General features: G+C 27.4%; 3 protein-coding genes across 8 annotated transcripts; 1 reads left to right on the forward strand and 2 right to left on the reverse strand.

Annotated features, from left to right (window-relative positions):
* Positions 1–651: 651 nt before the first annotated feature.
* Positions 652–2,272, reverse strand: LOC112689167. 2 transcript variants are annotated; one of them, XM_025562726.1, is made up of 4 exons: positions 2,255–2,272; positions 1,969–2,167; positions 1,720–1,876; positions 652–1,182 (listed from the first exon to the last, which is right to left on the reverse strand). In XM_025562726.1, the coding sequence occupies exons 2-4, from the start codon at positions 2,148–2,150 to the stop codon at positions 817–819; spliced, it is 705 nt and encodes a 234-aa protein (XP_025418511.1). In that variant the 5' UTR covers positions 2,151–2,167; positions 2,255–2,272; the 3' UTR covers positions 652–816. The 2 variants fall into 2 exon arrangements, with proteins under 2 accessions (XP_025418511.1, XP_025418510.1); XM_025562725.1 differs by lacking the exon at positions 2,255–2,272 and having other exon boundaries at positions 1,969–2,190.
* A 1,532-nt stretch (positions 2,273–3,804) lies between these two features.
* LOC112689165 lies at positions 3,805–7,773 on the forward strand. The gene is made up of 2 exons (XM_025562723.1): positions 3,805–5,671; positions 7,498–7,773. The coding sequence occupies exon 1, from the start codon at positions 3,824–3,826 to the stop codon at positions 4,184–4,186; it is 363 nt and encodes a 120-aa protein (XP_025418508.1). The 5' UTR covers positions 3,805–3,823; the 3' UTR covers positions 4,187–5,671; positions 7,498–7,773.
* Positions 7,774–8,572: 799 nt separating this feature from the next.
* Positions 8,573–15,771, reverse strand: LOC112689219 (serine/threonine-protein kinase grp-like). Of its 5 annotated transcripts, XM_025562808.1 has the most exons (11): positions 15,427–15,771; positions 14,377–14,594; positions 13,854–13,933; positions 13,259–13,482; positions 13,097–13,161; positions 12,911–13,036; positions 11,512–11,644; positions 9,682–9,885; positions 9,256–9,470; positions 9,056–9,187; positions 8,573–9,000 (listed from the first exon to the last, which is right to left on the reverse strand). In XM_025562808.1, exons 3-11 carry the CDS (start codon positions 13,916–13,918, stop codon positions 8,791–8,793), a joined length of 1,374 nt encoding a protein of 457 aa, XP_025418593.1. In that variant the 5' UTR covers positions 13,919–13,933; positions 14,377–14,594; positions 15,427–15,771; the 3' UTR covers positions 8,573–8,790. The 5 variants fall into 5 exon arrangements, with proteins under 5 accessions (XP_025418593.1, XP_025418592.1, XP_025418594.1 ...); XM_025562807.1 differs by lacking the exon at positions 14,377–14,594 and having other exon boundaries at positions 15,427–15,770; XM_025562809.1 differs by lacking the exons at positions 14,377–14,594; positions 15,427–15,771 and adding an exon at positions 14,051–14,320.
* Positions 15,772–16,087: the final 316 nt, after the last annotated feature.

The raw sequence follows: 16,087 nt of genomic DNA on the forward strand, positions 1-16,087 counted from the left end.
AATAAATATAAAAAAGAACTTTTCTTGTCCAACTTCAACAAAAACATTAGCAATTTGTATCTTAATATATTCAGATGTTTCTCTTTATTGACCTTTTTATATATTAATTATTTTCATTTTTAAGTGAAAATAAAATTTTTTAATTTTCCAAAAATCCAGTTTTTTTTTTCAATTTCCAAAAACTTTTGGTTTTTTCAGAAATGTATTATTTCAATATTATTTAATTTTTCCATATTTTCCGAAATTCTGAGGAAAAAATGGTTTTTTCCGACATTTTCCCAAATATTTCCGGCAGTTTGATCCCTAGCTATATTCAACCCACTAATCATGGCAATATTTAGTAATACATAACAATGAAAAACCAAATTTAACACAGAGATTGAGTTAGTCACATTAATACACTTGATACATTGTACATAATTCAATGGATATTCTGTAATAAATAACAGTCTTTATCGCGTTCATAAATTCATAAAAAATATACTAAAATACGTGTAATGTAAAACTAAAATTAAATGTTATTATTACTTAATAACATTTTGAATAGAAGAGATAAAAGAAGTACAACATGCATATATAATTTACATATAAAATATATTTTTGTAAAGTGACAACCTAGAAAACTCAGAGGTTAATCACAAGTCTATAAAAGTTGGCAAACTAATGTATATTCAATATTACAAGATGTTATAAAAGATCGAGGTTATACTTGTATTTGACCTATTATTAAATTTAAAGGATAAAAAAAATATTCAAAGAAATTAATGTTGATTGTCATAACTTTGGTACTCGGTTACTCGTGGTTATTAGTGGACATTAATTATATGGAGAACCTAATATTTTGTGGTCTATAGTCAATGTATCCATTTCACCTAAGAATAGAGCTTCGTTAATAATATTTTCAGCAAAAATACGCTGTTCTTTAGTCAGATCACGCAGCTTCATAGCCACATTTTTCCCAAAAATATCAAAACGATCGTCCTGCTGTACAGGAAGTTTAAAATGATCGTGAACACATAATAGATCCTTGTTTGTTAAAGTTTTATCAAGTGTATTAGAATTTTTTTTTATTGGTTTAGAACGATTAACTGTAGTCAATGATGTGGCTGAATTTGGTGCATCGAATCCAATTTGACTTAAATTTAAGTCAACTATCATTGATGAACATAGTGTAGAATCATTCTGTAACAATAATACATACACATTTGTTAATTGAACTAGGACAACCATAAAAACAAAATAAATTATACGAACAATTATTTTTAAATACATAGTTACTACATAATAGCCATAAACCTAAAAACTAAGTTTATAACATTGGTCTATGATTATAGTAGTAGTACTTAGTAAACAAATTTAATTTTATTTTGATACGTACTCTTAGTTGATACATAGATTTATGTATTTATTTTTATAAAAATATAACAATTAATATAAAAAAATATTATAGTTAGTGACACCCAAATATTTGACAATGAACTGACGGTGGAATTATACTAGATCAGTAACATATTTTGAATAAGTAATAAATATATTGAAAAATATTTTGTTTCTGTGTATAAAAAAACCTAACATTTTTTGAAATTAACTTTGTTAAATTGCACATTTTAAATATATCTCATAGACATTTAAATAAAAAATAAATTATGTTTTGTAATTCATAATTTATTTATTTTTAATATTCATAATTTACTGCAAAGATAAGCAATATTTTCTTACTAAATTAGTATATGTTTCATTTTTATTTTGATGAGTTTTTTTTAAAAAACTGTTTGCAAATTCAAACCAAACCAATTTTGGTTTATATACGGTATTTAAACCTGACCCGGTTGTAATTGATGATTTGATTTTTGACACTTCTTGATTATAAGTGCATCTGAAAGATAATATATGAATGTTGTAATCGAGGAAAAAAAGATATGTCTAAGTCAATGTTATAGGTAGCTTAGAAATTTTATAAAATATTACCTTATACTTCTTATTTTTTGTCTTAATTCTTTCACAGTAGTTATGTTAAAAGTCTTAAGTAGATATTCTTCAGCACTGTCTCTTTTTGCTCTTATTTTAAAATCAGCGCTATCTTTATCCCATAAACAATGAAACTTCTCGTATTCTTCCAAAAATTTAAATATATCGAATTGTTTTTTCATAACGTTAGTTTTAAGTACTTTCAAAATGAAAAAATAGAAAAAAAATAATTAATTAAATTATTTATTTATTTGGTAGGTAGTAAATATTTATTTGATATAATTACTTTTTCATCTCACGATAGTGTGATGATAGTAGAAGCGTGGTCACACGGTGATAGCAACTATCACGAAAGTGTACCGTCACCAGTTACAAGGTTAACACAGTGATAGTGAGATATTTTATCACTATCATGTAGTATTATGTATTTATTTTTTTGATTGCAAATAAAATCAAATTTGTTGAAGCTTTTTACTTCTTTTTATTAATTTTAAATGTCATCTGAACAAGTTTAGATTGCTATTAAATAAGTACTCAAAAAATTACTTGATATTAAAATAAAATACTAGGCAGGTGAAAAAGATTCGGATAAAAATGGTTCAAACTTAGAAATCAAATTGGTACTCTCAGGGCCGTCCTAAGACTTTTTAGGGTCTGGGGTACATTAATTTGGGAGCCATCATCACAATAATATACGCAGAGACATAATATAAGTGAATAAATATACAAGTAGAATAAAATAAATACATATAAAATTTAATAAATGTTGGTAAATATAGTTTTCCAAACCTCGACCAATACAGGTCATTTAAATGTATCGATATAATGAATTACATTTTTAATAACTTCTCATCAATGTGTTTTACTCATGGCTCATTACTAGTTACCGCATTTAATTAAAATTAAATTTATTCTATGATACTTTATAAACAGCCACAGAAAATAAGAACTTAGGTGTTGTCGCGTCGATACTTGCAATAACGAATTTCTACGTAAATAAGGATAACAAATTGTCATTCTACACATTCCAGCAAAAACCATAATAGATGATAGTTATAATTATGTAGAATAACTGAAAATGTAGCATATATAATGGTTAGGTAATGCTATAATGCTCAAATATAAATTTAATAAATTTATTAATATGTCATAAAGAAAAAATTTAGAAATAATATATTAATATCAATAAACTCTAATGTGTAACGCCGAGTATTTCTAATCAGTTAATAGTCTAAACTTTAAACTATAAGAAACCATCTTTAAATTTTTCTAGACTGGGACTTAGAACAAAATAGTCCTGTGCCTCCCTCACCCCACAGTGCTCCTAATACTCATTTAACAAAGTTAGCTGATCCAAGTAGTTACAATTTTTTTAAATTAACGAAGAAATGTTTGAAATATAAAAATATTAGAATGATAGTTTAGGTCATACGTTTAGAGTATACTGTATACTTAACGCTTTGAGCGGGACAGTCCCGCTTTAAGAAAAGTCGACTTGTGGTAAGTATTTATTGATCACAAATCACAATCATACATTATTTATACTATTATACTGTATAGTCGTATAGACGTATAGTATAACTACGTAATATATATATATATATATATGTATTACGTAAAACACTAAAACCCATAGTCCATAGATAAAAGTGGTACAAAAATAACTATCTTATCGTTATTGTCGCTGCCACCGCGTCAACTGCGGGATCGGCGATAAATGGAATACGGCCGAATACCTACACATATTATTATTATTATTATCTTAGTTGTTCCGTTGCCTTGTCACGCGCTGTACACCTGTACCTCGAATTAGTTGACGTTCTTTACGACTTTACGTGATCTTTTAGTTTTTAAAATGCCCAAACGAAAGTGTACATTTAATGATAAATTAAAAACCAAGTATCCGTTTGTGAAACAAAGAAGTGATCCTTCCGACGTCACGTGTGAAAAGTGTCGTACTGATTTTAGTGTTGCACATGGTGGTGCTGGTGCCGTTGAAAAACATTTACTGTCAGAAAAACACAAATTATCCGACCATGCTGCTGCTTCAAGTTCATCAATGCACACATTTTTAAAAAAAACGGATTCACCTTCTTCTAAGGATTTTGAAGTTGCTGCGGCAGAAGCCACTTGGGCTTATCATACTGTACAGAAAAGTCATAGTTTTCGTTCGAATGATTGTGCTTCAAGATTAAACATGTTTCAAGCAAAAATTTAGATGTGCTCGCACTAAGTCCGAGGCTATTGTAAATGTTTTGGGGCCTATGGCAATACATGAGTTAAACGACCATCTCCGTAAAGCGAATTGCATTACTTACGGACGCTTCAAACCATGGTTCTACAAAATTATTCCCTGTCTTAGTTCGTTACTTTTTACCGTATGAAGGAGTGCAAGTAAAGATTTTAGAATTTCAAGAGCAACCGGGTGAAACATCAGATATAATTGTGGATTATTTAAAACAAGTATTGACTAAAAATGAACTGACGTCAAAAATTGTTGCGTTTTGTGGGGACAATACTAACTGCAAATTTGGAGGAAAAATAGAAAAGGAGTTAATAACGTTTATGCAAAATTGAACACCTCTCTTGGAAGGACTCTCATAGGAATTGGATGCGGAGCTCACATAATCCACAATGCAGTTAAAACAGCTGCAGATTGTTTACCTGTTGATTTTGAATGCATAATTGTAAAAATACATTCATTTTTTTACATTTATAGTGTTCGTGTTGAAGCTCTTAAAGAATACAAAAAACTTCTTGGTTATAGTAAAACTAGATTGCTTGCGTTGATGCCTGCACTGGAAAGAGTTTTGAAAATGTTTCAGCCATTAAAAAATTATTTTTTGAGCATTGATAAATGCCCAAATATACTGAAAGAATTTTTTGATAATCCCAACTCTGAATTATGGTTGTATTTTATGCACGCCCAATCAGCTACTTTTCATCATGCTGTATTAAAGATCGAGAGCCAAAACGTGTCTGCAATAGATGCCGCAAATGAAATTAATCAACTTCAAAATAATTTAGATCAAAAACAAAATTCATGCTATCTTCCCCACGCCACCCGTAATATAATGGTAAAATTACAAGAAACTGGTGATATAAATAAAGAAAACGTAAGAACTGCAGCGTCTAATTTTTATAAAACAAGCAAAGAATATTTGGAGCAGTGGTGTTAGTTCAACGAAGAAGTAAAACAATTTGAATGGGCAAATCTGAGAAAGGTTCCCTTGTGGGAATACGTACAAAAAGTGATGGACTTACTTATTGAACAGAAATTTATAAGTAGCAGTCAAGACACAGGAGTGTTTGACGAGTTTTCACTAATTTCTAAGTATATAACAGCTCAAAAAATATACGACTGGAACACCGGGAATATACCTACTGAAAATCGTTGAGTGGAAGTATTTATGCACTTTAATGCTAATGATCTCTCACACGTGAATTTTTCTATAATTGTTAAATACATTTTGTGTCTGGCAGGCAGTAACGCTCCAGTTGAAAGAGTGTTCTCTCATATGAATAAAATATGGAGCACTGAAAAAACTCAGTTGGGATTCTGTGTATTAAAAGCCATTCTCATAACAAAGGGTAACATAAACAAATCATGTCAAGAGTTCTATTCTTACATACAAACCAAACAGGCTACTTTAAAGCAGATTTGTAGATCCGACAAATATAGGAAACCAGCCGAATAATATAGGTACTCTATTATTTATTTTACATTATTATTATTATTATACTTATTAATATATTAGTTCCGTTTTTCTGTTGCCATTTTTATACAAATAGTTTGTTTTTTTTCCAATAAAAAAATTGTTATTTTTCGCAAAACGATATGGTTTTCTTATTAAAATGTACAGGTATCCCGCTTTGAAGAAAAAAAAATATGGTCACGTTATGTATACTGTATACACCAGGGGTAGCGAACCTATAGCACGCGTGCCAAAGATTGCACGTTGACCATATTATAATGGCACACGCAAAAAATTGAAATTATTAAAACTTGTACACAAAAAAATAATTATACTATATATAAAATGTTGGCTATAAGAAATTCATAGAAACCAATTTTATAGGTCCCTATGTTTTAAAAATGATAATATTTATTCCTTATGTTTTAATATTTTTCGTTAACTTATGTTTGTGAAAGCTTATTCACCATAACAATTTTAATTAAATCGAAGGAACGAAATATTTTGACCGATGAAACAATTGCTGCTTGTGTTTCACTAAGAATGACTAAAATTTAATAAAAATAATATAATAAATCTGTAATTTTATTTTTATTCTTAGAAAATATAATTTTCTTTAGGTACCTGAACGATTTTTAATACCTAAAAAAAGAAAAATCTAGCACTTGAACCAAAAAAGGTTCGACACCCCTGGTATACACGATAGTTACTTTAGTATTGTAATTTTTTATTATCATGCACGCTTAGTAGATTATAGTAAATATTGAGATCAGTACCGTGACTCGTATAATTAGCGCCCGGTGCCAAAAATCATTTTTAGCGCCCTCATCCCTCTACAAAATATTTTTGAACTTATAATTATAGCTAAGTTTAAACTATAAGGAGTCTACTTAAGAATATGGGGTTTTATGTAACTACTTATTTTGTATTTATTAAATTAATAAAAGAAATAATCAACGACTAAAGAACAATATAAGTAATATAACTGATTCTTCGATGTTATATTTTCTCACTCTGGTTTACCTACTTGAACAAGTTACCCGCGAATTTCGCCTCTAGATTTAAATCTATAATTCCCGTTATACCAGACAAAGTATAGTTCAACTACCTCACTCTGTTTTAATATAATAATAATAAATAATAATATAAGTTTGGAATTTTCATATGGGCCCCTTATCGTCAAGTTTCGTTCTCCGAAATCGTTCTGTATATCCCATTCTTTCCACACTCCATTTAGAAAAAAAATCTATATTCTACCTTATATTCTCTTTGACTACCTTTTCTTACCTACCAAACGCAATATCCTAATTAGACTCTCAATAACCCATTCAATACTTTCAGCATTCTAAATTTCAAAATCTGCTCTCATTCCAATTATTTCCTTCATTCACGAGGCTGATTTCTTTATACAATCTTTATTATTTTAATAATTTTAAAAATGGTATATTATTGTTAATTTGTCATCTCGTCAATTTCGGGGTAAAAATAAATACCAATACTAAAAATAAATTAGCAACACCGCCGATCAAGACAATGTTAATGATGTCGATTACGCGCGAGACCATGGCATTAAACGTGTTAAATATTTTGAATTAAATAATATGGTTAACTTTCAGTAATTTTACTTAGATTGTGAAAAAGCTTTTGACACTCGGTGTATACGCACCTCTCGCACCCCCCCCCCCTAAGACACGATCTGATTGAGATAGTATTGCAGATTAAATTTTCATTTATTGTGGCATTGAGGCGGGCCCCGAATTACGGTATGGATATTCGATTTTAACCAAAATATTAAATAGAGATAATATATTAAAAATGTCGTTCTTATTTTCAGTTAGTTAATCCTCGTAAAAGAGTGGTAAAGCAATATTCATTTTTAATATATTCAAGACGTGCGGACAGGAGAGCCAGTGGGGACTATCGCCTCTCCTCAGATTTTTATGCCAGTTACAACATTTTTACAAATTTATTCAGTATATAAATTATTTATTTAACAATGACTATTTATTATATTTCAGCACTTTACACCGTTTAAAAAACCAATAGTATGATGATAATAATAATTAAATATGATGTAAATTTGATCAAATAAAGTTATTTTTTGTTTAAACTTTACCATGTTTTTTCTTATAAATATTTTAACTAAAAGTGTAATTTTATATTAACTTAGATTTTTAGAATATTATTAATGATAGTATTACAAAATATGAGCATATGAAAGAGGTAGTGGTAAATCTTTCCATAAATTATATTTATTTATAATTTTTTTTGCCTCTCGCTGAGCTATATTTCTGCCGGCGCCCCTATTCAAGATTCTTATGACTGTAAGACTGTATGACTGGTAACCAAGGGTGGCCAAAGGTTCAGAAATATCGGAGGTAGGCGTAATACAGTGCAAGTTCCTGATTACAATCTAAAATGAGCGTAGATGTAATGAAAAAAAGAGAGGGTACTCAAAATTAGTTTCCTTCAGTCAAGTTTGAACCAAAAAACTGAAAACTTATTTCTATACTGCCACAAGCAAGTCTCATTTTTATATTATTCTATAAACTTTGTCAACCATTGTTTTCGCTTTATTTTTCACGGTATGCAAGTACAGAAAATGTAACTATGCTTAGACACAACTAATGAGAATCACATAATTTATAATAATCAGTGAAATTACAGTATTTGTTGTTCACTGATGATAATTATAACCTAGCTGGGTACATTACATCATGTATTACCATAGTATGGAGAGGTGAATACTTTACCAATAATAGTAGTGGTCCACTTAAGTTCACTAAAGCGGCCGACAGTGAGGAATTATCTGTCTACTCTATAACCATTAGTAATACATTAAAACATACATAAAAAAATACTTCATACAAATTTAATACAATTTTGGTCATTTCAAATTTAATTATGTACACACAACCATGTATTCAAAAATATTTTTTGCGATATTTCTAGAAGTAATTGGTCAAATTTTCTATTATTTTTTAAACATGATCCAATTCAATATAATTAAATAAAACATGATTTTTTTTTTTTTACAAAAATAAATACAGCATAGAAAATAATATTAATAATAATTTAAAATATATCTATAAAACATCAGTCTTAACTGTATAATGCTACTAAAATCTTATGGCACAGTATTAGTTGCCATAGCTACAGGCCACATTAATGGACCTTTAGAAATAATTTTAGACATACCATTTTTAATGGCTACAAAATGCCTTTTAAATTCTAAACCACAACCTCTTGAAAGTCTGAAGTCTATTAGTGTTTGATGATTCATTGGAATGATACTGGATTTAAATACTAAGCGCTGGTCTGTTGTAGTAATTGTAATCTATAATATAATGGCAATTATAATAAACTATTTTATGTGTACTTCATTTACTTACCAATCCAGTAGTATTGATTTTACAAGAATACCCTAAATCATAAAGAAACTGCGATAAATATGCTAGAGCATCTTCAGGCGATAAACATACAATAAATCTTGTCATTCTCTTGACTAATTTTTGTATTGAGTTCTATAATAGTTAACAAAATATAAAAAATATAAATAAATATTTCCACCTATAAATAATTTTTTAATTACTCTAGATGTTGTTGGAACCGATTGTGATGTCGAAAATTGAGAAGATAATAACAAATCTTCAACCTGAGTTGGTTGAGAAAATGAATATATTTCAGATTCATCAGGTGGGACGGATACAGCTAATTGATTAGCTGCAAGAGCAGGCTGAGAATAACATGTACGGGCATCAACAAAATCGCTATCAGCCCAAGTAGAAACTCCAACTTTTTTATCATCTACATAAATTATATTTGAATTAGTATAATTATTACTAGTAAACATAATGAACTTATAGAAAATACTATGAACGATTTATTCTAACACACAGTTTAGGTACCCCATGCTCACTGATGCTTGTAGTATTTTACTCAGAAGTCACTTGGTACCTGAATGTGTATTAGATTTTGTTTCATATGCTCTTTATTCTATGATTAATGAAAAATATACCACATGTTTTTGTCTTTTTGAACCAATGATGAGATCGAATCTTTGATATATCATATCTTTTAGATGGTGTTGGTATTAATATTTTTCTCACAAGAGACAACGCTAAAGTATCTAATTTACTCCATGGTGAATGATTAGCATAATCAGTAGTTTTCCATAGTTTATAATCTTCATCATCATCAGATGGCACCTCCCATGGTAATTCTAAAATTTTTTTTTTTATTAATGTTGATACATTAAATGTATTATGTGAAATAAAGTATGAATAAATAGTAACATTATACTAATTGAATTACACAAAAATATAAAATTATTAGGTTAACTAAATAAACATTACTATTATTACGAGTTTATTTGTTCCTGCAAAGAAGTTATGAAATTACTAGAAGATATAAAACTTAAGTTTAAACAAATTAATATACCTTTAATGATTAATAAAACTAAAGCATACATTTTATATTTTAAGTCAAGAAATTTTTTAATTTAACATGACTATTTTAAATTAATAAATATAAAGCCGAGTACACACCGGAGCATTTAGGTGTAATATAATGCTGTAATGTAATTTTAATTCTCAGGTGTGTACGGTGTTACTGTATCATCCGTGCGTATTCGGCTCGTGACGCCGTTGATCCATACATGTGTCGGTATTTTGACGAACATCTAAGGAATGTTACATTATGACACTAGTGTGGACGGTAAACCAGTTGCTCGCAATGAATTGCCTGATGATATCGCCCGGATTATATTCTTAAGTTAATGTATTATATAATTAATTAAAATTAATGAAATATAATTAATTAAAATTAATGAAATATATTATAATATAAATTAATAAATTGGTATTATTTAATTTTAATATAAAAGTGGAGTGGAATAATGACAAAGTGTTAGACTTAATAGAAAGGCATAAAAATAAACAGATACTATGATTCCCAAATTATCCAAAATATTATAACAAATTTGTGAAATTTGATGGGTGGGAAAAGTTAGCCAAGGAAACTGGATGAATGCAAAAAAAATTGTTGCACGAACACAAACAGTAAATAACTGATGGATAGACCGGTGAACAACTGATTCAGAGTAATGCTTGATCCAAAACGTACACACCGGTCATTTGAAACATGTAACATTCAAGTGAGCACAAACTCTGTTACATTACACCTAAATCTCCGGTGTGTACCTGCCTTAATATAATTTTATCATTTAAGGAATGACAAATTGAAACTTTTTTCTCTTTGAAAATTTAGAAAAAACACATATCAAAAAATTCATAAATCAAAAATTAGATACAAATGGTATTTAGCAGTAATAATAAATAATATTTATCAATTTTCTCAGTAATTATCTTAAGAATAGCAACATTTTATTTTTATTTAAACATAAAATAATTAAAAAATATCATTGAGGCATTCAATACCCATAGTTATTTTTAAAATTTTTTGATTAATGATTAATGAAATTGTATGATAATAATTGTAAGCAAATTTAAAAGTGAATTCACAAAAATATTTTTTAAGATAATTCTATAAGAGAGAATAAATAATTATAATACTAAAACCACCCATATTAGTAAAAATAGCAAATAGCATTATATGTAAAATAAATATTCTACTTATAATTTAGTGAAATTTTTTTCAATAAAAAAAAGTTTGATCAAGTATCAAGTGCTAATAACTTTAATTCAGAAGCTTTATGATGACTTTTATAATATACCTAAAGCTAGAGTACCAAAGAGATCAACATTAACATAATAATTAAATAGTGTAATTAACAGTATATAAAATATATTCAGTGCATATTACTTGATAAAACATTAAAAATAATTACCTCCAGCAAGCATAGAAACCAATATAATACCACATGACCAAATGTCTGATGGTTCAGCTTGATAAGGTAAATGTGAAAGAACTTCTGGAGCCAAATAAGGTCGAGTTCCACAACTTTTTTCTAGTTTCCGCCGCTATAAATTAAAATCACAAGTAAAAATAAATAAATATAAGATATACAGAACATAAGTTAGTATTTCAAAACATAAAATACTAATAGTTAATAAAAAGTTGTCTCTAGTAGCCATAAAACAATACTGGAGTAACTACTCATAATTTATTGATATAACTGGGTGAGATAACCACTATAAGGAAAAAAACCTTCCCATTCACCCAATAACTTAACAAGTATAGTCCATAAATACTACTGTACTATAGTATCAAAGCCTATACGAGTACACGGATAATGAAAATTACTTTCAACATCAAAACTTTCATAAAAATTTGAATAAATAAATACCAAAATGTTCTCATGAAATACGTGATGTATAATATTTTTTCATAGATAATAATAAATAGGGCCCTGAATTGTATGCATTTGCATATTTTTATATATTAAACTAAAAAGTGGCTTGGTAAAACAGAAATTTAAATCTTAATCTAATGTGTTGGTAGATGAAATTAAATTTGGCATATTTTTGTATATTTGGAATATTTCAAATTATTATGTATATTTTAGCATTTTTCTGAAATATATAGAAAAAAATATTACGAAGTTATTAATATTATTATTTATTACTTAGCGCATGTCCATTGTAAATTCCATGAATCATGCAATTATATAATTTGATTTTTGTGTTATAATAAGATAAGGTAAAGTTTGCTAAAAATACTAATACGATAGTAACTTTAAAAATATTATAAAAATCTGCTTGATTTATTTAAATTAATTTTTGTTTAAATGAGTGAATGTTCAAAAACAATTTAATTTCAATACAACATACAGTTCAATAAAATATATAAAATACAGTTGATATATTTTAAAGTATATTTTTTGTTGAATATTAATTATTTAATGAATTGTATACATTTTAAAATTAAATAAATTTAATAAATAATAAACATGCATTTTTGTTTGCATATTTCGCATATTTTAAGTGCATATTTGAATGATAACCATCGCATAAATGCATGCATATTTCGTAGGTTTTTAATGCATATAATTCTGGGCCCTAATAATGAACAACAAATGTTATTCTTTTATTAATATCTCCTTACCAATCAACAATTCTTTTCCACTAATGTACTTAAGTAATGGTTTAAATTTAAATGTCTTAGTTATAACAAATGAATATTGCTGCATTATTTCATACAATGAAACAAAAGAAATATTTCAGTAATTTATATTTTAAAATAATCAATCGTTGTTATAACTACCATTCTGTATAAATATTACCTACTTTTCCAGCACATAAAAACATAGTTGCTAATCCAAAATCACTTATTTTTAAATTTCCATGCTCGTCCAATAATAAATTCTCTGGTTTTAAGTCTCTATGGGCTACACCATTGCTATGTAAATATTCCTAATAAAAATATTAAATAAATTAAAAAATTATTTAAAATTAGAAATTTAAGATACATACAACTCCAGCAAGCAATTCTTTAAAAAATTTTTTAGCATCAGACTGAGGCATTCCAATGTCAGGTTCTATTTTATAAAATAATTTTTAGTATTTAAAATTATTTATTTATTTTTAATTTATGAAATTATTTTATGATTTTTAAAGATAATTAAATAAACATACCAATTCGATCAAATAGTTCACCTCCAGATGCATACTCTAAGAATATATAGTAATAATCTTTGCTATGGCGCTGACCAAAATACTTGATAATACTTGAATGCTTCAATCTGCAATGTATAGCTGCTTCTTTTTTTACCATACTTAATGCATCAGGATAGTTTTTAAGGTCAATTATTTTCATAGCTACAGTGCTATTTGTATTTGGGTTTATCAAAAGTTTTACCCTAAGTATAAAATAAAATTTAAAATAGAACTAAATGGCATTTAGTTAAGTTATCAAAGTCAAATTTTACTAATAAGTGACTTTATTTTAAATATATTTAAAACTATGATTAAGGTAATAAAAATGAAAGTGTATCTAAACAGATATATATATATACAGTGCTTGATTTGGCAAAATTAAAGAAGGGGACTGTTTGCTTAAAAAAAAAAAATTACGTCCCTAAAACTTGTTAAGCGTTATAATTATTATGTAGAAGGAGGACACTAAAATTTCTAAACATTAAAATGGGTATTCCGTCCCCCTGCATTCCCCCTCAAGACAAGCATTGTATATATATATATACACGAGTACATATGTATAATTTTAACTTACTCGCCAAATGTTCCTTCGCCTAATGTTTGAGCAATTGTCCATCCTTCTACAAATTCAGTACTCATTTGAAATTTTTAAATCTATAAGACAAAACATATAGGTATCTAAATAAAAAAAACTTGACTTAAATATAACAGTCAAAATTCTTAACTATTACGATTAATTATTATTTATACTAAAATATACCTTATACCTACGTAATTTTTACAATGAAATATTCAGAGTATTAAACAGGCTGAGTAAAAAATACTTTAATCCTTGAGAAAATAAATTAAATTTGATAAAAGATTTAAGACATTATGTGGTACCAGAGTAGAATGCGATCTACCAGCCTGTTTTAGGTGAATGCGATTTGTGAGCCACTTAAAAATACACCACGAGGAGGTGGGTTCACACATATTTCAAAAATCATAATTTCAAGATTTTGAATTATGTAATTATATCCACATAATATAAGTTTCATTAAATAAATATTTAAAATAAAAGTTTCGTTTTAGTCGCTATTTATGAATGTAGCACGCACAACATATAAAAAAGCAATGAACAATCTGGTTCACTTTTCCGCCACACCTTTCAACAATACAGATCTAAATGTGACTGAAGCATATAGATAGGTATGTCTCTTTTTTACTGATAAAGAACTGGATAGTAATGATTAGATCACAGGTAGAGCACATGTAAGCGGTAGATCACATGCTACACTGGCAACCATTATGTATAAATATTGTAATCAACCAAACACTAAAAAAAAAAGTAAAACAAAAAAAAACTATAAAAAAAAACTATAAGTACACTGTACAAAAGGTAACATTTTCAATTAAAATAATATACCACAAATGAAAACTATTTGATAGAATCATAAATAATAGATTGATAAAACAAGGTATTATGGCCGTTTATTCATTACAGGATAATTTTTAACAAACCAAGTTATGAGAAATACATAATCAATTAGTTTTAAACACCTAATGCCTAAAATGAATAATTGGTATTAACATAATCAAATTAAAATTTGATATATTTATTATATGTAGTAAAATAATAATAACTCAAGTCCAATTATTTTAAACATAAATGAGAGATCTTTTGACAAAATACCAAAATAGACAACAATCTTTGTTTTAAATACTCAACATAATGGAAACTCATTCAAGTTGAAAATTAAATTTCATCCTGCTAAAAATTAAATTATATGAACAGTCAACTTGTTTAGAATGGAGTATTTTAATATTTTGATAATATTTCATTTTAAATATTTTTCTATGTAATAGTTGTTAAAAAATAAACTTTATTTCAAATAAAGCTATACCCAAATTTCTACATTACAAAGGTAAATTTCATTCATTAAGATCATATTTTCAGATGTACTAAAAATATAAAATATATTAATAAGGCTACAAACGCCAATATATATTAATAGTTTATTATTGTTTTATCATTGTTCATAGAATTTTTAAACAGAAATTAACAAATATTATTTAATGAATTCAAAACGCGTGCCCTTGTAGACGTGAAATACGTAAAAATTTTCATTACGTAAAATTGTAACCCAAATGATCTGAATGACACTTACTTCAATTTTTTTCATCCAAATAGAACACGATTATAAAATTATTTTGATCACGTGCAACGTTTGTATTCACTTAAATACGTCAGTACATAACAACATTTTGCGTAACATTAGCAAACTTTAATTTAACTATCGGTGATTTGTAATAGTCAATAAATACGACCTCAATGAATGAATACTGGAAGTGGTCGACGATAGATAGTCAATAAATTTAGTGGTCGTGGTTGGATAATGTAATATAAATTCCGTTATCCCCGATTATTTTTCAAATAGTTAAATTTTTTAAGGTTACTTTCATACAATTAAGGTACATATCTGTGCATAGCACGGACTAAGATAATAGGCATAGATAAAAAAATATAGGTAAATATGGGGTATTATCATAGTATATAATAATTATTATATTATGGTATTATTTTAGTCCGTGGTATAGGTATAGCCTTCTATTATATTATAATTTCCATGGAATAAAAACCGTTTTTTTCCGTAATATCTTCTTAGACTCTATGGTGCCGACCCGATTCGTATCATCTCTGATATCACAGATGTAATCATTATCTTCCATACACCCATGAACATTGTCCGTGCAATTTCTATGTTCATGCGTACACCACATTTTGAGTATAGTAAAAATAGTAGATTATATCACATTATATTAATACAA

The sequence above is a fragment of the Sipha flava genome, unplaced genomic scaffold (genome assembly GCF_003268045.1).
Source record: "Sipha flava isolate LNK unplaced genomic scaffold, YSA_version1 42_pilon_pilon, whole genome shotgun sequence".
In the NCBI taxonomy this organism is placed as follows: Eukaryota; Metazoa; Arthropoda; class Insecta; order Hemiptera; family Aphididae; genus Sipha; species Sipha flava.

Excerpts from the sequence above, each read along its gene's own strand:
- LOC112689165 (XM_025562723.1), top strand. The coding sequence starts at position 3,824 with ATGCCCAAACGAAAGTGTACATTTAATGATAAATTAAAAACCAAGTAT.
- LOC112689219 (XM_025562808.1), bottom strand. The coding sequence starts at position 13,918 with ATGAGTACTGAATTTGTAGAAGGATGGACAATTGCTCAAACATTAGGC. Across the intron at positions 11,645-12,910 it reads TGTTTTTATGTGCTGGAAAA|CGGCGGAAACTAGAAAAAAG; the intron begins GTAGGTAATATT and ends TTTAATTTATAG. Across the intron at positions 9,886-11,511 it reads GGTTTCTATGCTTGCTGGAG|AATTACCATGGGAGGTGCCA; the intron begins GTAATTATTTTT and ends AAAAAATTTTAG.
- LOC112689167 (XM_025562726.1), bottom strand. The coding sequence starts at position 2,150 with ATGAAAAAACAATTCGATATATTTAAATTTTTGGAAGAATACGAGAAG. Across the intron at positions 1,877-1,968 it reads CAAAAAATAAGAAGTATAAG|ATGCACTTATAATCAAGAAG; the intron begins GTAATATTTTAT and ends ATTATCTTTCAG. Across the intron at positions 1,183-1,719 it reads ATGAAACATATACTAATTTA|AATGATTCTACACTATGTTC; the intron begins GTAAGAAAATAT and ends TTATTGTTACAG.